Source organism: Panthera tigris, chromosome B3, assembly GCF_018350195.1.
Source record: "Panthera tigris isolate Pti1 chromosome B3, P.tigris_Pti1_mat1.1, whole genome shotgun sequence".
In the NCBI taxonomy this organism is placed as follows: domain Eukaryota; kingdom Metazoa; phylum Chordata; class Mammalia; order Carnivora; family Felidae; genus Panthera; species Panthera tigris.
Genome location: NC_056665.1, coordinates 145,563,312 through 145,583,548, shown reverse-complemented (window position 1 = coordinate 145,583,548; position 20,237 = coordinate 145,563,312). Strand labels below are relative to the sequence as shown.

The 20,237-nt window shown below is 64.1% G+C and overlaps 1 protein-coding gene across 1 annotated transcript; it reads right to left on the bottom strand.

The window, feature by feature from the left end:
- Window positions 1-1,598: 1,598 nt before the first annotated feature.
- On the bottom strand, window positions 1,599-11,217 carry LOC122239526 (nascent polypeptide-associated complex subunit alpha, muscle-specific form-like). The gene is made up of 3 exons (XM_042989284.1): window positions 10,755-11,217; window positions 1,896-2,249; window positions 1,599-1,756 (listed from the first exon to the last, which is right to left on the bottom strand). Exons 1-3 carry the CDS (start codon window positions 11,215-11,217, stop codon window positions 1,599-1,601), a joined length of 975 nt encoding a protein of 324 aa, XP_042845218.1.
- Window positions 11,218-20,237: the final 9,020 nt, after the last annotated feature.

Below are 20,237 nucleotides of genomic sequence, written 5' to 3'. Positions count from 1 at the left end.
GGTGGTGAGGCACCGGCCGGGGTGGGGGCAGGTGTCATGGCAGGGACAGGAGGAGGCTGAGAAGCAGCTCTGGGGAGAGGCTCCCGACTTCCCAGCATCCCCTGGGGAAGGGGCTCTGTGCACCCTCTGGCCTCCGCAGCGAGCATTCCCCCCACCCACCCCCCCCCCGTACACCCCCACATCCCCAGCTCTCAAGCATGGGACTTCCTCCCCGGACCCTCAATCCTGAGTGCCCCCACCTGTCCTGTAGCCAGTAAGCTTCCTGGGGACAATGCGGGGCTGGCCCTCCTTCCTGGGCCCTGTTGGCAGCTGGGACCCCTTGGGTGAACATCTGTGCTTGGGGCTCAAGCCTGCCTCCCCCTGGAACCGGGTGCCTCCTACTTCCCTGGACCCCGGATGAGAATGTGCTCCTGGTGAGGGTGTGTGTGTGGGGAGGCTGGGCAAGCCCGAGGGGCCAGCGCCTCCAGGGGCTGGTGCATGAGAAATGCTTACGCAACTCCCCACCTGAGGAGTGGGCTTGGCAGAAGTACCCGTGTGCGTGTGCACGCGTACGTACACGCACACACACCCGAGGGCAGACACGTGCACGGAGGTGAGCACGCGTTCACACCAGCACCTTCACACTCACGAGAACGCGCGTGCATGACACGCGCACCCCACGCACGAGTGTGAGCCTCCCCAAGCCTGAACACCGGGGGTGGGGGTGGGGGGTTGGGGGGAGGGGAGGGCAGGAGCTCGGTGGCTTTGGACGCTGAGTGCTTCCTTTCTCTCCGTAACTGTAACAAGAACTCGCTTCCTGAGTGGGCACCAGGCACCTCTCCCCAGCTCCAGCGGGGTCCCCCCCCCGGGGTCCCCCCCCCCCGCCCCCGCAAGGCTTTGGTGAAAGTAACGCCCTTTGCACAATGGGGAAATAGAGGCACAGACTTTTCGGCCAGGTGTCTGGGCTGCAGGGCCCTGGGGGGGAGGGGTCGGTGCCCACCCCGCCCGCGCCGCGGGGGCCGCCGGCTCCCGCCCCCGCCCCCCCCCCCCCCCCCGGGACTTCCAGGCGCGTGTGTCAGCGCGCTCGGCTTCGCCCCCACGGCCCCAGACGGCGGTTTGGCGCGGAGCGCTGGATTCCGAGGGGGCGGCGTGGCCCCAGGGCTTAGGGCGGGGTTGGGGGCCCGCCCCTGCACCCCCAGAGCGGCCCCGGCAGGAGCGGGTCTCCGCCCGAGAGGGAGGGAGGCCCGGGTGCCCGCAGGGGTGCCACGAATTCTCACCACCTTCGGGGCAGGCCCTGCCCTGCGGGTCGCGGGAGGAGACCCTGGGGCTCGGTGGCGATCCCCGGGGTCGCAAACGCCCGCCCGCTTGGGCGAATCCCCGCGTGCGTTGGGGGGCGGCGTCTGGAGCGTGAGAGCGAACCCAGTTGTGCCTCGATTTCCGCATCTGGAAAACGGAACAGCGGCCGCTCTACCCGAGCTACTGTGCCAATAAGACACGGCGGCGGGCGCCGTGCGTGCCCCCAGGGGTGCCGCCTGGGAACCAGGGCGCGGCCAGCCCTCCCGGGCCAGTCCTCGAGCCCCCCCCTTCCCCCCGCCCGCCCTTCCCCGCCCCGGCAGAGCTCAGCCAGCGGCCACGACAGGCCCCGGCGCGCTCAGGCCGGCTTGGGTGGGGGGAGGGCGGGGGGTGGGCACCAGGAAGCCCCCGGGCCAGCCAGGAGTCTGGGCAGCTTCGGGCAGGGGGGCTGGGGCGGTTGGGGCAGGGCTGTGGGGTGTGGGGGCTGCAGCGAGGGGGAGCAGTCCGGGAGGGGTGAGCGGAGGGAGCGCGGAATCTCTGAACGCGCAGGGCGCGGGGAGCTCCGGGACCCCTCCGCTCCCCTAGGGCAGATGCCCCCTCCTGTCCACCCGCACTCCCCGTACCTCTGGGCTCTGCGCGCTCCTTTCCTGCTGGGGAAACCGAGGCCCCGGGTGTGCGGTGCATCTGGCGGGAGCAGGGGCTGGAGGCGAGGGAGTCGGAGCAGCGCAGGGGTCCCGAGGAGCCCCCAGGAGCCGGTGGGGGGACGCGGGCGGCCCTGGCCGGAGAAGCGAGCCCTGAGCGCGGGCGCCGGGCCGGGGGTCGGGGTGAGCCCGCGCGCGGCCGGGAGCGACCCCGGAGCCGTGCCCGGAGGCGCAGTGCGGGCAGCCGCCAGCAAGCGGCGGGGCAGAGCGGGTTGTGGCCGCAGCTGGGCCCAGGAGGGGGCCGGGGAAGTCCCAGGCGGCTGTTCCTCCCGGTTCCTAGGAGAAAGGGGGTCCCTGCAGCGGGGGGGCTGAGCCCCGCCCGAGCTGGAGGAGGGGGAGGTGAGCCCTGGGCTTAGCTGGGGAGTGGCTGAGCCAGGAGAGTGTCTCTGGGACTAGAGGCTCGCGACCCGAGCCTGGGGGTCTTTTGATCGGGGCCCAGCCATGGGGGCCGGGCCGCCGCGAGGGCACATCTCCCACCAGGGCCTGGCCACTCACAGGTGGGGGTGCCACGTTGCGTCTCCCTTCCCGGGCACTGTGGCTGGGCAGGAATGTGGGCCAGGCTCCCCATAGACTAAGCACTTAGCCAGGAGGTGGGGTGGAGGGATCTGGGGGTCAGAGGCGCCGCACAGGTCAGAGAGAGCACAGGGGGGGGCACTGAGGGCCAGACCTCTGTGCCTCGGCCCGCTGACCCTGACCTCAGCACCCCTCCCTGGTGTACGGTTTGGGGAAATGTCAATCGCAGGGGAGAAGGATCTGGTAGACTTTCTTTTTTTTTTTTTTTTTTTTTTATTTTTTTATTTTTTTATTTTTTTTTAAATTTTTTTTTCAGCGTTTTTAATTTATTTTTGGGACAGAGAGAGACAGAGCATGAACGGGGGAGGGGCAGAGAGAGAGGGAGACACAGAACCGGAAACAGGCTCCAGGCTCCGAGCCATCAGCCCAGAGCCCGACGCGGGGCTCGAACTCACGGACCGCGAGATCGTGACCTGGCTGAAGTCGGACGCTTAACCGACTGCGCCACCCAGGCGCCCCAAGACTTTCTGTCTGAAGGTAACGGTAAGCGGGGGATTCCCTGAATCACGAAAAAAAACTTTCCAGCTGACTTTCCAGCAGGTGGCAGGGCCTGAGTCATTAGTGGTTGGCTGTCCCTGGGCAGCCTGGGTGGGGGTGAGGGAGCCCAGCTGTCAGCAGTAACCCCTCACCCCACATCAAAGCTCAGCCACAGAGCCGGCCCCGGGGCCCTGTGCCCAGTGGGGGCTTCTCCCCCCTCCGCCCCGCCCCCGGATGTTGCCAGCCTTGTGCCGGGAGACCCCCCCCCCCCCCACCCAGACGCCTGCCCGACCAGGCCAGCTCCGTGCAGGGAGGAGGGGTGGGGTTGGACTCCCCTCTTGCAGCCACGGCACTGCCTGGGCACCTGCCACCACTCAGAAGGAGTATGAGGTCATGGCGGGAGTCAGGGGGCTTTCCAGCTTCAGGCTGCCAGCGGCGTCCCTCCTCTGGACGTGGGCGCAGAATTAGGGGTCAAAGGAGAGGGGAAAGGGGGCACCTGGGTGGCTCTGTCGGTCAAGCGTCCGACTTCGGCTCAGGTCACGATCTCGCGGTCCGTGGGTTCGAGCCCCGCGTCGGGCTCTGTGCTGACGGCTCAGAGCCCGGAGCCTGCTTCAGATTCTGTGTCTCCCTCTCTCTCTGCCCCTCCCCTGCTCGTGCTCTGTCTCTCTCTCTCTCCGTCAAAAATAAATAAGCATAAAAAATTAAAAAAAAAAAGGGAGAAGGGAAAGGCCAGGGGGGTCTTAGACACTAGCCACTGCCCGCCCCTCTTCTCCTCTTCCGCTGGTGTTCTTGGGGGTAGTCAGGGCCAGGTGGGGTGCAGGGATGTGGGCCCTCACTGTCTCACGGCAAAGTGTGGCAGCTGTGGGGACGTGGGGAGCGAGGGACGGGGCAGGTCTGTGTCCCCAGGGAGCCCCAGGCTGCCCCTGGCCCCTCGGTGCCCTGCTTGCCAACCCAGACTTTGGGCTCAAGTGGCTGCTGTGGCCCCTGAAAGCCGCATGGTGTGGCTGCCGCTCACGGTTTAATGAGCGTGATCGGGAAGCAGGTGACCCGTCACCCCAAGTCGAGCCACGAGGACCCAGGCCCTGGGCTCACAGGGCAAGGTGCCCACGGTAACGTCCTCTCCGTCCTGAGAAATGCACAACCGCTTGATGGCGGGAAGAGTTGCCAGAGACCCCGGGTGGGTTGGAATGATACTTACATAGAGCAGCTGAGGCAGGTGTATCCACGCCTGAATCTACACTTTCACAGAACACACACTCCCTTCGGGGGCCAGGCCCCGCCCGCCCGCCCCTCTCCTGCCCACCTCACTCGCGCCCCGTGTCCGTCGACACCTCTGTCTTTTTCCTAAGCTCTTCCCTCCACTCACCCCACAGGGCTCGGCTTCGGTGTCCAAGAACCCTTTCCTGAGCCTGTGCAGTGAACGGTTAACTCAGCGGGCCCGGGTGGTCCACACCCTGCCCATCCCAAAGAAGGGTCCGGCCCGGCACCTAGAAAGCAACCTCCGAGCCTTTGGAATGTCGGAGACCCCTGTCCCTTTTCTGGTCTGGAATTCGTACCCAAGAAGAGGCAATGCAGGCCCGGGGGGGGGGGTGTGGGTGCGGGGAGGAGGTGGCCACGGGCAACAGCCATCTGTAGCAGCCCCAAGGATCCAACCGCAGGACCTTTCTCTCAGTTTCCCATTCGCCGGGGCACCAGAGGTTCTAAGACAGAAGGCAAACGGGCATCGACGCCATCTGGAGCTAAGTAATGGGACAGGGGCCTGGGTTTCTAAGAGGAGGAGGGCAGTTCCCAGGGTGACAACAAGGAGAGCAGACAGTTGCTAATTAGATGCTTGCCCTGCCACGCGGATGGGTCACGTAAACTTTCTCTCTGATGACCACTCTTATTCTGGGAAAGGCTCCCACTTTAGATTCTTCTAGGTATTTAAGAAAGGGCCAGAAGTTCCTCCTGAGGCCACAGGGTCTTGATTGCCTTCGGCTCAAAACAGTTCTCATGCCAAAATGGCACAGTCTGGGGACGCTTGGCCTGAACGCCTTCAGATCCAACCATCCCTCCCTCCCTCCATCCAACCATCTCCCTTGTATTCCCCCCTCCACCTAACCATCTATCCGTCAACCACCCACCCATCCCCTCGTCCTTCCACCTGGCCATCTCTCTATCCATTCACTCCGCCTCTCCCTTCTCCTGTGACCCCCACTTCTTATCTCATCGTGGGGGACTGGCTTCAACTGAGAGCACCTTCCAGGCCCTGTGCCCTGGTGACTGGGAAGCCAAGAGAAAGGTCCTGCGGTTGGATCCTTGGGGCTGCTACAGATGGCTGTTGCCCATGGCCACCTCCTCCCCGCACCCACCCCCCCAGGGCCTGCACTGCGTCTTCTTGGGTACGAATTCCAGACCAGAAAAGAGAGAGTGGTTCCTGTACATACAAAATTAATTTGTTTTTCTTCTGTCTTTTTAATCTGTCTCATGTCAATTTTATCTGTAGACCAGCTGGAAGAAACTTTGAAGGGTAGAGGACACTTTTTCCTCCCCAACAGGTGGATGGAGGAAGTGTGGACGGAGGGATGTGTGAGAGCACAGGGGTAGAGCAAGGTCCGAACTACAGGGTGTTAAGAGTGAGCATAGGGGCTCTCAGTGTGATTCTTTTAAGTGTGCTGAGTGTTTGAAAGTACAGTCCAGCGCTGGGGAAAGTTTTATAGATGTGCACTGTAACACATACACTCAGACTGCTGCATAGCCCACAAGCTAAAGAAGAGATTGTAATGAGAAACTTAAAAGACCCAGAACTGCATGGTAAGGCGACAGTGCGTCTGCAGAGGGGAGAGCGGTAGGGCGGCCCCTCCGGGGAGCCAGCACAAAGCCTGCACTGGGGGGGGGGGGGGAGGAAGCCTCAGGATTTGCAAGCTGGGCCCCCACCTCTGCAAGCCAAGCCAAGCAGACGGCCCGGGGGAGGCAGCGGCTGCAAAGGGGCTTGAGGCAATTCGGGGCATGACGGAGACGTTTTAATCTGTGGGGCCAGCACTTACCCAAACGCATGCATTTGTCAAAAGTTGGAACCACATCCTGGGCAGGGTGAACCATACCGTGCGTAAGCTATCCCCAATTTTGTAAATGAAATAAAAAAATGTTGGGGGGAAAAATAGAAGAAGCCCAAAGAAAGTTGAAAACCAGAGATGAAGGCGTGCCTGGGTGGCTCAGTCAGTTGAGCGTCCAACGCTTGATTTTGGCTCAGGTCGTGATCCCGGGGTTGCAGGGTGGGGCCCCCATGTCAGTCTCTGCACTAGTCAGGTTCTGCACTAAGCACGGAGTCTGCTTGGGATTCTCTCTCTCTCTTCCCTCTACCCAGCTTGTGCAGTCTCTCTCAAAGTGTGTGTGTGTGTGTGTGTGTGTGTGTGTGAGAGAGAGAGAGAGAGAGAGAGAGAGGGAACCAGAGATAAAAGTAAGATTGGACGGGTGCCTGGGTGGCTCAGGCGGTTGAGTGTCCGACTTCAGCTCGGGTCACGATCTCGTGGTTCGTGGGTTCGAGTCCCGCATGGGGCTCTGTGCTGACAGCTTGGAGCCTGGAGCCTGCTTCGGATTCTGTGTCTCCCTCTCTCTCTGCCCCTCCCCTGCCCTGTCTCTCTTAAAAATAAAAAATAAACATTAAAAACATTATTAAAAAAAGTAAGATTGGAGGTCCATGAAATAGCGAACAAAGCTGCAATAGAGGTCAATGAAGACAAAAGTTAGTTATTTGAAAAGTCAAACAACCCAGTGGAAGAGGCCAGCGACAGAAGCAACCAGAAGGGTCAGAAAAGGCACCAATGAATGAGATGCAGTATTGATAAGCCACAGGCAGGCAGGAAGTGTCTGCAAACGTAAATCAGGTAAAGGACACGTATGCAGAACGTATGAAGAGCTCTCAGGGCTCAACAGTGAAGAAACGACCCAATTTAAAAATGGGCCGCAGACGTGAGCGGGGTGCCGAGGAAGGTGGTGGCAGGAAGGAGGCCGTGAGCACGGGAGCCGTTCCCCATCGCGGGTCATTAGGCAAATGCGAATGAAAGCCACTGAGCGGTCCCAGGGCCGCCAGCTAGGACCTAGGACGCCCCCGCGCGCAGTGGCCGCCGCGAGGGCTGAAGATGTGCGGGGGTGTGGGTGGTGCAGCCGCCGTGGTCCCCGTGGGACGACTCCGGAACCCCGTGCCCAGCGCTAGCTCGAGAGAAATGAAAACTCACGATCACGCATCCTCTACAGCAGCTTCCTTTATAACCACGAAAGACGGGAAAAGCCACGGGCAAATGGATAACACACTGGTCCGTCCGTGAGATAAATGCCATCCAGGCCCGAGAAGGAGGGGGCTACTCACCTGCAAACCACGGACGGATCTTCACGCGTTTTCGGTGGGAAACACGCCGGCTTCACAGGCTGTACAATTCTGTTCGTGATGTTCTGGAAAAGGCAGGAGCAGAGAGAGGGGGAAATAGACCAGCGGTTGCCAGGGGTTGGGAGCGGGGCGTAAGCACCAAACCACAAGGGGCTGCAGGCCGAGGGGGGTTGGGGGTGCCCCTGTTCCGTGTGGTTCCCCTGTGGCGGGGACACAGCAGTGTGCCTCTCTTAAGACCCATGGGACCGAATACCGGTGTGACTTCTACTGTTCGTAAATTAAACATTTTTTAAATGCAAAAAAAAAAAAAAAATCAATTCCAAAAAAGGGTGAACAGGAGAATACTGTAAACAGGCGTATGTCAGCATTTCTGGAACATAGATGAGACAGACAAATTACTAGAAAAATGGAAAGAAAAAGCTTGACTAGTCCTATGGTCAGCAGGTCCATGGAAGCGATGGTTCAAAGTCGTCCGTGTGGACGCTTGGGTCTGGCAAGTGCGGGTGTGGAGGTGGCAGAGAGCGTCGCAGCACAGCAGCCCCGAAGCCAGCGCGGGGCCAGCGGTCCTGCCTTCGCGTGACGGGTCACACTCTGCTCCCGCAGGCAGAAGAGCCAAGGAGAGCCCCGCCCCCACTGTGGCCGCAGCCTGGACGGAGGCCTGTTCCCCCTGTCCCCACCCCCACCCCCACCACACTGACGGGGCTCCGAGGTGCGGCCTGGGGCCGCCGACAATGTGCCATCACCTCTGCTGCAGGAAAACCTCGGGGCTGGACGGCGTGGGGGACCCCGAGGCACCCAGGGTGGCGTGCAACCTCCAGCAAGAAAGGAACATTTTCGGTGGCGCTGGGGTGGCTTCTCGCGGGTTGAGGCCGGGATGTTAGTTTGCTGAGCGGGGGGTCACACAGGTAAAGCAGGACGAGGGGGCTCTCTGTGCAGACACAAGCCGCGTGGGCGTCCCAGAGAACCCACCCGAAAGGCATCCAACCTGGCAGGAGGAAGGAAGACTGTTTGCCGATGACGGGGTCCCACGCGTAGAAAACCCTCCAGGTGTCACGAGAAGCCTGTTCCAATAAGCGCAGCCGGCGAAGGAGCCCGACACAAAGGCGGCGCGGGGGTCCCGCTGCGTTTCCGGCGCTCGTGGCGACCTCCCGGAAGGGAAGTTGCGAAATCAATTTCCTCTTCGATAACATCAAAAAGAATGAAATACTTAGGAGTTAAGGTATCCAAGGAGACCACAGATTTGCACAGCGGAAAGAAATTACGGACGACGTGAGTAATGTCCCAAGTTCACGGACTGGGAAATGCCCCTGGAGTCTCGAGGGACCCCCAGTGGCGGAGAAAATTGACAGGGGGTGGGGGGCAGGCCCGGGAGCAGACAGGTGAGGCTGGAGGCCAGCCTCCCAGCTCGCAGCCCCCAGCCCTGCTTCTGGGCTCAGGGGCTCCAGACGTCCCCCTCCCCCGGGGGCTGCTGAGGGCTTCGCAGGTGACACCTCACCCCCATCCCCCCGGGCCCCACCCTCACCCCCCCCCCGCCGTGTGACCCCCCCCCCCCCGAGGAGCCGGTTCCTGCACACGTGATGGTGTGCAGGTGGGTGTGTGGTGTGTTTGTGTGTGCACACGTGTGCAGCCACGCATGCGTGTGAAGGTGAGCAAGGCCTGGTCTCCGGGTGGGTGCTGGCGGGGCTGGGGTGGAAGGCTTGACCGAGGCCTGGTCCCCCTCCCCGCTGGGCGGCAGGCGAGGGGCAGGAAGTGGACACGGCGCCTGCCTCTGGCCTGAATTTTCTATGAGGGGGAGAAGCGGCCCCTGCTGCCCCCGGGGAGCCCGTCAGAGCTTCACGCGCAGCCCCCTTTCCCCCGCCCCCCCCCCATCCCAGCATAACCTCTGCAGTGGGCCAGCCGCACCCCTGCACCCCCGCCCTCTGGCCTGGCCCCACCTCACCACAGGCAGCTGACCAGTAGTGCCCTGAGGCCCCGGGTCTCCTCTGGGCAGCCCTCCGCGCCCCCCGGCCTAGCCGTCCACTGGGCAATGCCCAGCTCCTGCCTCCACCTCCCCTCCTGCCCGTATCCAGTGGGTCCCCACCCCTGCTCTTCTGTCTCCTGGTGCTGGGGCCGCAGGCCTGGATGCCACCCTCTGGCTCTGCCCTCACCCTGACGAGGCAGGGCAGCGTGTGACGGAGCGCTCGGCCCCTCGCCACCAACCCCCCCCCCCCCGCCCCGCTCCGGGAGACCCTGCAGGCCCAGCGGGCACTCACCCCACCCAGCCTCACTGTCCCTGTCCCTCTGCCCCGACGCCCTTCCAGGCCCCAAGTCCTTCTGCAATGCTTCTGGTCACACTCCCGGGGTGGCCACAGCGGCCTCTCTCTGGCGCCCGCTGACGTGAGGGGGCCCCCTCCACGGGCTGTGGGCTCCCGGAAGACCCGCCTGGTCTCCAGAAGCTTCGCAAGGTGGTGCACAGGGCAGGGGCTCTGTAAGCACCTGGGCCTGGCATCCTGGGCCCCCTCCCCACCATCCCCCCCCCCCCCCACGCTGGGCGTTACCAGACTGCTGAGACCTGAGGCTGGCTAGGGGCCCTGCAGAGGAAACCAAATTGCTTCCTGTGTGAGTTGTAGTGTCAGATGTCAACAGTGTGTTTGCAGGGGCTGCTCTCTAGGAGGTGTCAGCCAGCTGTGGGGGCGGGGGGGGGTGGGGCTAGCCGCAGCCCCCACCCCACCCCACCCCTGGCATTCCCCGCCCGAGGGCACTTCTGCTTTTCTCTGTATTGCAGAGGGTGCAGGCGGGAGGAAGGTTCCGGGTCCCAGATGCCACGGGGGGGGGGGGGGGGGGGGGGGGGGGGGCGGGGCAGGAAGGTGGGGGAGGGGGGGCGGCTGGGGACAGGGTCTCATCCAGGCTCCCAGGCAAGCTGCCCTGAATGGGGGGGGGATGGTTCGGCGGGGGGGCGGCGCTGAGGGCCAGGGGCCTCCTCTCTGCAGCAGGCGGCCTGTGTGCCCGGCCCGCCCTCCTCATGGGGACGGGGGCAGAGCGGTTCCCAGCCCTCCCCTGGTGCCCACAGGCCGGCAGGCTCTCTGGAAGCGCCATCACTGCCAACGTTTGGGGCCAGGTAATTCTTTGTGGTGGGGGAGGGGTGTTCTGTGCATTAGGGGACGCGTAGCGTCACCCATGGCCCCCCAGCCCCAGACGTTAGGAGCGTCCCGCCCCAGTTGTGAAACCAAGAGTGTCCCCTTGGGTGAGACCTTGTCCTGCCTGGGGACCACCGGGGAGGCCCTGGCCTAGACGTGCTGCAAGGGGGCGATGGTGGCCGGGGGTCTCCAGAGGCAGGAGGAATCCGGTGGGAAGGGCCAGGTTTTTGTCTCCCGTCTGGGGCCGACCTCGGCAGTGTGGGGACTGGAGGAACGAGCCGGAGAAGAAGGCGGACGCTGATGCACGGTGCTCCGTGAGCCCCACCACCTGGCCGCCTGGACAGCGCTTCCTGAAGTGGCCAGGGGAGGGACAGCAGGCGGGGGCCTCCTGGTGCGTTGGGGGGATTCTTAGGTCCTTTGGTGTCCCGGGGCGGCGCGGCGCCCTCCGGCACAGTCCTCCCTGAGCGGCCTGGTTCTGCACCTTCACGCGCCGCTCGCGGGTGCGCCGGTCGCCTCTGTCCCGCCAAGCGGGTGGCCGTCCCGCAGCGAGGGCCCACGGTCCCCTGCCGTGCCCCTCCCCCGACAGCACCCAGGACGTGAAGACCTCCGCTCTCTTCTGATGCGTATTGTTTGTTTGCCACTTGGTCTGCGACCCCCTGGAACAGGTTTTCTTGGGCGCAAGGGACCCTTTGTGGTGCCCCAAACGCCCCATAATCCGAGGGTGGGCGTCCTCCTCCGCCCACCCGGCAGCAGCTCTGACGTCAGGAGGCTGCACCCACGCGTAATCTTTCGAGACTGGTTCCCACTGACGGGGAGGACGCTCAGGGCACGGTGGGCTCGGGGGCTCCAAAGTGGATGGGGTGCCGACCCGCGGCCCGTGGGGCTCGCGGACTGAAGAGACAGGCGGACAGACAGAGTCGACGGCTGGTCACAAGAGCAGGGTCCGGTGTGGCTGTGACCCTCTCTGCAGGGCTCCGGGATCCTCTGCGTCCCCAGCAGGTAGAGGCGACAGTGTGTGCACCCCCAAAATATCACCCGAAGTGACACTTGATACTTCCTGCTGAATAGCTGGTGGCCCTCGGAGACTCCGGGCTGAGCAACGAGGCTATTCGGCATCACTACCTCCCTCCGGAAGGGCGGACCTCTGTCGGTGCGCACAGAGGCCAGGAGCCATGCCCATCCTGCTTCCGGAGGCTGGACCGCGGAGGGGTCGCGGGGGCCTCCGCTTGTCCATCACGCCCCGGGGGCCTCCCCCGGACGCCCCTCTCCCCAGCTCGTCTGGTCCCTAGGCTCCTCCGTGCTTTTCCCAGCTCGACCCCTTCTGGTCCACTTTCATCCCAGGGCCTAACGAGTGCACACCCCCCGACCTTGCCAGGTCGAAGAGAAGCTGGTGACCGCGTGTGCCCGAGGCAGCGTCTGTCCCCCTCTCTCTTAGGCATCGGCAGACACAGCAGAGATCACGCCTTCCAGTCTCCCCTGCAGCCAGGCGTGGCCACAGCACGGCATTCCCCAGGACGCAGGGCTGGAAGGACTGGGCCGGAAGTCTGGGACGCCTCCTTACAGTCGGGGGGCTCCACCATCCTCCAGGGTCCTCCTTCCTGATGCGTGAAATACAGCTGTGAAGGCCGGAGCTCAAGCAGCCACCTTTGACCGCGAGGTCAGACACCAGCTTCCCAAGGCTGTGGACGCTTCCGTGTCAGCTCCGAGAGAGAAAACCCCTGTGTGTTGAGCGTGTTTATCCGTGCGGGTGGGGGCAGCCTGTCCCGGGCCGAAGGAGGGTTTATGGTTCACACTCAGCGTGTGGCCCGGTGGCGACGAGGGTTTCAAAATCACTGAGCTCTTGAGATGGCCCCTCTCGGAAGCCCCGTTGCTCCCCCGCCTCCTCCCTCTCAGGGCCACTCTCTTCAGAGCCGCGTCTGGGGGAACTCCTGTCCTTTTAGGAGGAAGCCCCCGCAGCCCCCTGCCTTCCCCTCCTCCATCACGACGGCCGAAGGCGGCAGAGCCACAGGAGGGTGGGGAGACGCGAGGAGTCAGGGAGGCTGGAAGGACCATTCGGAGCAGCAGAAACTGACCATCCCAGCAAACAGGACCAGGCGTCCGCGGACAGACCGACCCACGACAAGGGAGGGTTTGTGCCAGGCACGTGGCGTGGGCAGCCGACGGAGAAAGGGCACCTCGAGGGCAGGTCTAGGGAGACAAACCGTACGACCAACCCCACAGAGGCAGCGTGGGCAACTGCTCGGGTTTGGGGCAAGTTTGGCATCTTTCAGAACGATGACCGTGCCTCACGGAGACACGCTGGAGATCCGGAGACCCGTGAGCCTCATCCCCCAGGCCCCCGCAGCCGGCCGGCGACAGCAGCCCAGCGTTTTTCGACACGGGAATGGACACGCGAGGTGCGGTCCACCCGCACGCTGGGCGTCCCGACACCTGCCCCGGCACGGGTGAGCCCTGAGGACGCTACGCCGAGTGACGCGCACCCGTCACAGGGGGACAAAGCCTGTCTGAGCCACAAATAGAAGGTCCCCAGAGTGGCCAGCTTCGCGGACACGGACAGCAGAGTGACGCCGGCCAGGGAAGGGCTGTTTGTGTTTCACGGGGACAGGGCTTCAGCCTGGGACCTTGGACGTGTCCTGGAGGCGGTGGTGGCGGTGGCCAGTGTGGACGTACTTAATGCCACTGAGGCATACACGGAGAGGCGGTCGGAACTGTAGGTTTTGTGATACCTATAATTTCCCACATTCGAACAGACCGATGAGCCCTTAATGAGAGAGAGAGAGACTCTGAGTGCTCAGCCACCTCTGGAGAGCTTCGCCAGAGGAACATGCGGGGCGACGGTGCCTCCCACACACGCTGGCCAGCGGATACGCGTGGAGGTGTCACGCAAGTGCAAAATCAGCACTTAGCAAAGCAGGTGAAATGTTGCCTTGGCGGGACTCGAGTGACGCTGAGGCTCCCAGGGTGAGTGAGGAAGGGGAGGGGAGGCGGTGAGGAGGGGAGGGGAGGCGGTGAGCCTCTTGTGTTACCACACGCTCTCCAGAGGTGCGGCCGCCAGAAACGCCAAACTGCCCCAAACCAGGCGGGAGAACCCCCTTCCTAGTTTGGGAAACAGGTGACAGAAGAACACGTTAAATGACACCAGAAGGACCCAAGCCAGCAGATCCAACCGCCGGGTCACTTTAAACCGTCGACCCTATGGGCGGCGGGGGTGGGGAGGGGCCCAGCAGACACGGGCGGGGGTGCTCCACCCTCGCACGGACCCTGGCTCGAGGGACCCGCTGTCAGACCACGTGGGGGCAACCGGGGAGGCACAGAGCGCGGGTGAGAGGCGGGGTGGCCGCGTGCACTGGGGGGGCCGGAGGGGGACGCGCCAGTGTCCCGGGGGCTGAGTCGGGGGCCTGCGTTCCACTCAGACGCGTGGACGCTTCTAGACGAAGCCCGTCCGAGGTCTTCACATCTGTTGAATCCAGGCGGTGGTTCCTCGAGGGCTCGTCAGCCTGCCTCCTTTTCACTATAAGGACTTTAGGACTCGGGAGGAGAATAGACACCCTTGAGTCCCTCGGCTGGGGGTGCAGACCGCCCTGGGCAGACACCCCGAGAGCCGGAGCAGGTGGGAGAGAGTCGTCCCGCCCACCTTCCCTACCTTCTGAGATTCAATCTGAGACAATAGGACCTACTCGAAACGGTGAATGACTTCCGCTTCTGGTGAGCCGGTGTGAATGAGGTGGCCCCGATGCAACGCGTGCAGAGTCCTGCCGGGTTCCGTGGGGGACCTTCCCAGCAGGAGTCAGGAGCCAGTGACCCCCGGGGGCACCGTCAGGTGGCTACGGCCCCCTTCCCCCCACCTGGAAGGCAGTCGGCCCTCGGGAATAGGCCCCCGGCCCCTCGGCCAGGTGAGCTCACCCCTGCCTCTCGGCAGCCCCGCGAGGGGCTGAGACCTTCGTCCCACACACGCACGCCCTTCGCTGGGCCGGAGTCCGTGCCCCGGAAGAGGCCCTACCAGCGGTGGGGGTGGAGGGCTGAGCGGACCTAACTTGAACCGGCCGCCGTCCCTGACCCGGCCACCGGGGCACAGAGCCGATGGTGGTGCAGGTTGGAGCTGTGTCATACCTGGACCCATCAGCGGGGCCGCAGGGGAGCCCCAGAAGACACGGACTCCTCCGCGGAGGCCCGGCCCGGCCCCCGCCATCCCCGGCACACCCGGCCGGATGGGGGCTGTGGCCCTGCTGAGACCAGACCTCCCAGGCCACCCCGAGCCGCGGCCCCACCCGCCGGGGGCGGAGACCCGGGAGGCGCGTGGTTCTCGTGGGCAGTGGCCAGGCCCCAGGCGGGTGTTTCTGGGAGGCTGAGGTGCGCCCTGCACCCAGTCTTGTGTGGACTCCAGGCCCAGCGTTCTAGATACTCGGCAGCCACTCACGCCGAATCGCCGTTCGGGCCGGGCCCAAGCGGACCCCCGCCCGGAGCCACGAGAGCCTGCAGGGTGGCAGGCTGAGTCCCGAGAGTCCCTTAGAGAAAGGGCGGCCTGGGGGCACCCCCCACAGGGGCCCTCCCGGCCCCGAACACGCCTGGGGGTGCGGCTGCCTAAGATCCGCCCCCACGTACTGTCCCTGCTGCAGGGCTGGGCACGGCCACCCGAGAAGTGCGGGGGGCCCATCCCTGCGCCCCCTGGACTGACAGAGTCAGGACCGGGTCAGGCCTTGGCAGTGGGGGAGGGCAGCGGATCACCGGCAGCCCCCTAGCGTTTCCCGAGGAAAGTGGGGTGGGGGTTTGGATTGCGGGTGCCTCAGCCTGGGGTCCTGTGAGCCGGACGGGGGACCGGCAGCTGGGCCTGTCAGGGCGGGGCAGCGCCTCGGTGCAGGACGCTGTGTCCCAGGGAACCCGTGTGGCCCCTCACAGAGATCCCACCGGCGAAGTCCGCTGCGCCCAGCCGGGATGAGCTCTGCGGCCAGACGCCGAGCCGAGGACAGGGCGCGCGGGCCCCTTCCCTCCAGCGGGAGCCCCGCCCCGGGCACGGGAAGTGAGGAGGGAGGTCACCCTGTCAACCACCGCCAGGGGAGGGCGCACCGGGGGCCAGGGCAGGAGCCGGGTGTCTGGGTCGGCCGCGCACCAGCGGTCACTCCAGCTGCTCCCGCCTGTGGGCCGCGCCAGCTGGGAAGGTCCTGAGCGAATGCGGAGCCTGTGGCCTGTGTCTGATGTTGTCACCGCCACGAGCCGCAAGGAGAAGTAGGTCTGGGCTGCTTCCCTGCATCTGCCTCCAGGAGAGTTCAAGGCGCCAGGCGGATGACGGACGCCCCAACCCCGCCGGCCATCCTGGGCCCGCCCGTTTGCAGTTAGGAGAGTTTGCGAGAGATCACTGGACCCCTGCTACTTCCTGAAAGTTCACAGCTGAGCATGAGGTCTGCCTCCCTGAGTAAGTCGTGGGCTCCATGTGCTGGGGAGCGGTCGGCGGGGGGGGCGCCCGGACAGGTGGGGGGCTGGGGTGATTTGTGGGCACAAAGGTGGGGGCTTGGTCGAGGGTCTTAACCTGGGGTCCTTCGCTCGGCCTCTTCCGAGTTCTCGCGGTGGTCGCTGCTCCAGGGGGCCAGCGAGTCGGAGCTCAGAGGCAGGTTCCTCTCCGGGGCGGGGAGTGGCACTTCCTGGCCGCTGTGGGACTGCGGCTGATTCTCAGGGTGTTTGGCGGGTGATAATACAAAGCGTCTGGCTCCCCGGCCTCCAGGGCTGCTGGGGCCACGTGGGCATGAGGAGCACAGGCGGGACAGCGGGGTCTCCGCTGGGGCGACAGTCAGCCTGGCCGCAGGGCCTGGTCCTGGGGCCCCTCAGGACGCCGTCCGGTGCGGGGCCAAGGCCAGCAGGGTGTTCCGTATCTGCCGAGAGCTGGGACGGGGAGCGAGACCCCACATTCTCCCAGGTACGTGTGTGCCCAGGAAGGTGACAGGAGGGTTTCAGGGGACCTGCCAGGAGGAGGGGGGAGGCAGCCACCTGGGGCGGAGGGGGACACGACAATAAAGATGGATGGGCTGGGGGGGGGCATCAAGCTTGTTGCCGAAGACATGAAATGAATTAAAACAATTATTTTTAAGGACTCTCAAACCCCAGGGTCGGGAGACCTGTGCTCTACTCACTGAGCCGGCCGCGCGCCCTCGCAAATGAATTTTTAAGACTCGCACTTAAAATCTATGCGAGGAGGGGGTGCCTGGCCGGCTCAGTCGGCGGAGTACGTGACCCCTGATCTCGGGGTCGTGAGTTCGAGCCCCACGCTGGGCTGTAAAGCCTACTCAAAAAGAGTCTATCAAAAGGAGAAGAGTAGTGGCCTGGCCACCGGGCGTGGGAAACACACGTGGTCTGTGTGCCATGAGGGCCGGGAGCGCAGAAACTCCCAGCTGGGACACAGAAACGAAGTCAGGGCTGGGTGTGAGAATGTGGGGAACGTGGAAGAACCCGAAACGTCCAGCGGTGTTCGTGAAACGGCCCCAGAAACCACAGACGATCCCCGGGGCTTTCAGCAACGTGTCGGGACGGGGGCCACAGTCAGGGCGGGGTACAGACGGTGTGTGTCCCGTGGCTGTGCCTCGGGGTCTGTTTGAAAGTCCTGTCGTCAGAGCTGAGGAATATATTTGAGAAGCTGGGGGGACGGGCTGCAGGTGCAGCACGTGGTGGGAGATGCGCTCGTTCAGCGGGTTGTGTTTGAACAGCGGCCGGTGAGGGTGCTCGCTGGGAGCGGAGCGGGGGACCAGAAGGAGCCGCGAGGGGACTGGAGCCAGCTGTCACCGGAGCCCCGGTCAGGCTGGGGGGAGGTGGGGCCTGTGGGCCCCTGGGGATGTGGAGGCGCAGGGTCATGCCCGGGGCTGTGTGGCTGCCGTAGCTCCCCGAGAGAATAGACCGAGGACAGAGACCCCCCCAACCCAGGCCACCAGGCCCAGGCTGGCATTCCAGGCACGGCGGGCTTGTCCCTTCCCTGCATCCCTGGGCTGGGAGCAGCCAGCTGGGTGAGGCCTGGCACCTGCAGCGGGCCGTCCCGCGGGATCTGTCACTCCGCCTGCCCCACAGCTGACACCGCCTCTGTGGGTCCCCACGGCCGCCCGCACATGCGGTGGCTCTCGGAAAGAACTGGCCACCGTGCGTGACCATGAGCTGCTGTGGAGGGACACGGGGAGCCACCCCCGCCGCTCTTGGCCCCCCCACCTAACATCCAGCCCCGCGGGACGGCCAGGGTGCTCTGCGGCGGGTGGGGTGGGGACGCCGAGAGGGCACGGCCACTGCCACCCTGGCCGTGCTGGGTGCTGCGGCCAGTGCCCCCAACCCCCACGCAGGCCTGGGCTGCCCCGTGTCCCGGCCACCGGGATGATGCAGGGACCCGCCGAGGTTGGGCAGGAGCGAGGCGCTGGCCGGCTCTGGGGCTTGCTCGCCTTCAGGGGCGGGGGGGGGGTGGGGTGGGTGGGGAGCACAGGAAAGCAGCAGACAGTAGTGGCAGTAAGGGTGGCTGGCAGGGGATGGCGGAAAACGGGGTCACCAGGTCCAGGGAGGCCCTGGGATGCCCGTGGGCTGAGATCCGGAGCCATGCGTCCACGGGGCAGGGAGCAGGACAGGCTGTGGGGGAGAAGGCGGGCCGCCAGGGCGCTGGCCGGGGGCGGGCCGCACAGCCGGTGCCTGACGGTCAGGGAGGCGGCCCGGACCTGGACACGAGCACCGGGCCCCCACGGGCCGCGTGAGCACGCTGCCCCAGGACCCCCCTCGCCCCGCACCGGTCTGCTCTCCGCGCAGCCCCCGCAGGCCTCAGCTCAGAGGAGTGCGCTGTTTTGCTCGGGCGCTACTTCCTCTGGGCGTTTGCAGAAGCAGCTGCGAGAGACCCCACCCCTCCCCGCTCCTGTGTGTGCAGGGGAGACCGGGCAGTGCGGCCCCCGGGGACGGGCTCAGCCTCACAGCTTCCAGAATACTCGAGAGTGAGTGTGCGGGCGGCCGGGCCCGGAGCCCCTGCGGCAGGCAGCTCACCGTCGTGACGGTGGAACTCGGGCCCCGGGCTGAGGCTGCTGGCACCCACGCTCCCGGGGCTGCAGGACTTCCTGATGGCTTCCGGGTGGCCTGGCGTCCCCGCAGCTCCTCCTTTGGGGGCCCCCCTTAGTCGGGCCCACCCCCTCACCCCTGGCGGGCCGGGGCTCCGTGCTGGGGGGTTGCGCCACGCGGGCCCTGCTGGGTCACAGCCGGGAGCGCCTTAGACCGTCTCCTGCGAGGGCAGGGACTTCTAGAACAGGCCACAGACCTGTCAGGGAACTCCCGGGGGCCGCCCCCCTTGTAGGGCCTTCCCAACTTGCAGGGGGCTGACCCGAGACCTGGGGGCGGGATGGGCAAGGCCCAGCGGCGGCCCTCCGGGCCCACGCCTGCCAGCGTGTCTGGGAACGTGGGCTCAGAAGGTCAACGTCACTTGGGAAACAACTTTCTAGACTCACCTTTGTTGACTTCCAGGCGCTACTTTCTGTAGCTTCGGGCAAACGCCCTGGGCTTCCTGTGACCTCTGACTGCTGGAAACACGCCGACAAGGGGGGTTGGGCGGGTAATCTACCGCGCTCTTAGGGTGCACCTCCCCTGCCCAGGCAGCTTCGGGCGGGACTGGGGCCAGCACAGCAGCCCCTCTGGGCCCAGCCTCTGCCCCTGCAGGACAGAGAGGCCCATGGGCCTGCCTCACGGAGCACAGCAGGAGCCCACGGCCCCTTGGGGCTCCGGGCGTGCCCTGCACACTGTGGGAGCGTGCGTTTAGAGCGCTCGCCTTCTCCCAGACCCTCTCTGGCGGATAAGGGCGCCTCCTTCTGGGAAGGAAGTATCGAGATATGGTGCCGTGGACGCTGTCCCCCACCTGCCAGGGCCCTGCTGTAGCTCAGGCCCGCCCACGCCCTGCCCTGCAGGCACGGTGGGCGCTCTCCTGGGGGTCCCGGTCCTTTCCGTAGGGGGGAGGTGCCGTGACACGCTTGCAAGTCACATGCACTTCACATTTTGGGTCATCGTTTCACCAGGGGAAATTCCTAGAAAGGATTTTACATGATCAAAAGTTAAGTGCGTCCCAGACTTTTGGAAGCATGCTGCACAATTGGGCCCAAAACATTCATGCCGGTTTACGCTCCCATCAACGCAGTAAAGACACCCGATTCCTCACACTTTGGCCAACACTGAGAATTAGAGTCCTTTGTTTTTGTCAACCTGATAGGCAAGAAAAGACTGCCCTTTTGACGTTTATGTTCGCATTTCTTTGATTATAAGTAGAGTCGAGCACCTTTTGGATTTTTAGGAGCTGTTTATTACGTCTTTTGCAAAGTATCTGCTCATGGGCTCTGAAACTTCTTATATTCATTCATTTTTAATTTTTTTTGATGTTTGTTTACTTTTGAGAGAGACAGAGACAGAATGCGAGTGGGTTGGGGCAGAGAGAGAGGGAGGCACAGAACCTGAAGCAGGCTCCAGGCTCCGAGCTGTCAGCGCAGAGCCTGATGCAGGGCTCGAACTCACGAACCGTGAGATCATGACCTGAGCCGAAGTCGAACGCTCAACCGACTGAGCCACCTAGGCGCCCCAAAACTTCCTATATTTATTGATTTGTAGATGTTCTTTGTATATTGAGGATCTGTTGTTATATCTATATATATCAAAACATATCTATATATCATATATGTATCATATATATCATATATATCTATATATATCCTATATATCCTATATATCATACGTAGTTATATCTATATATCA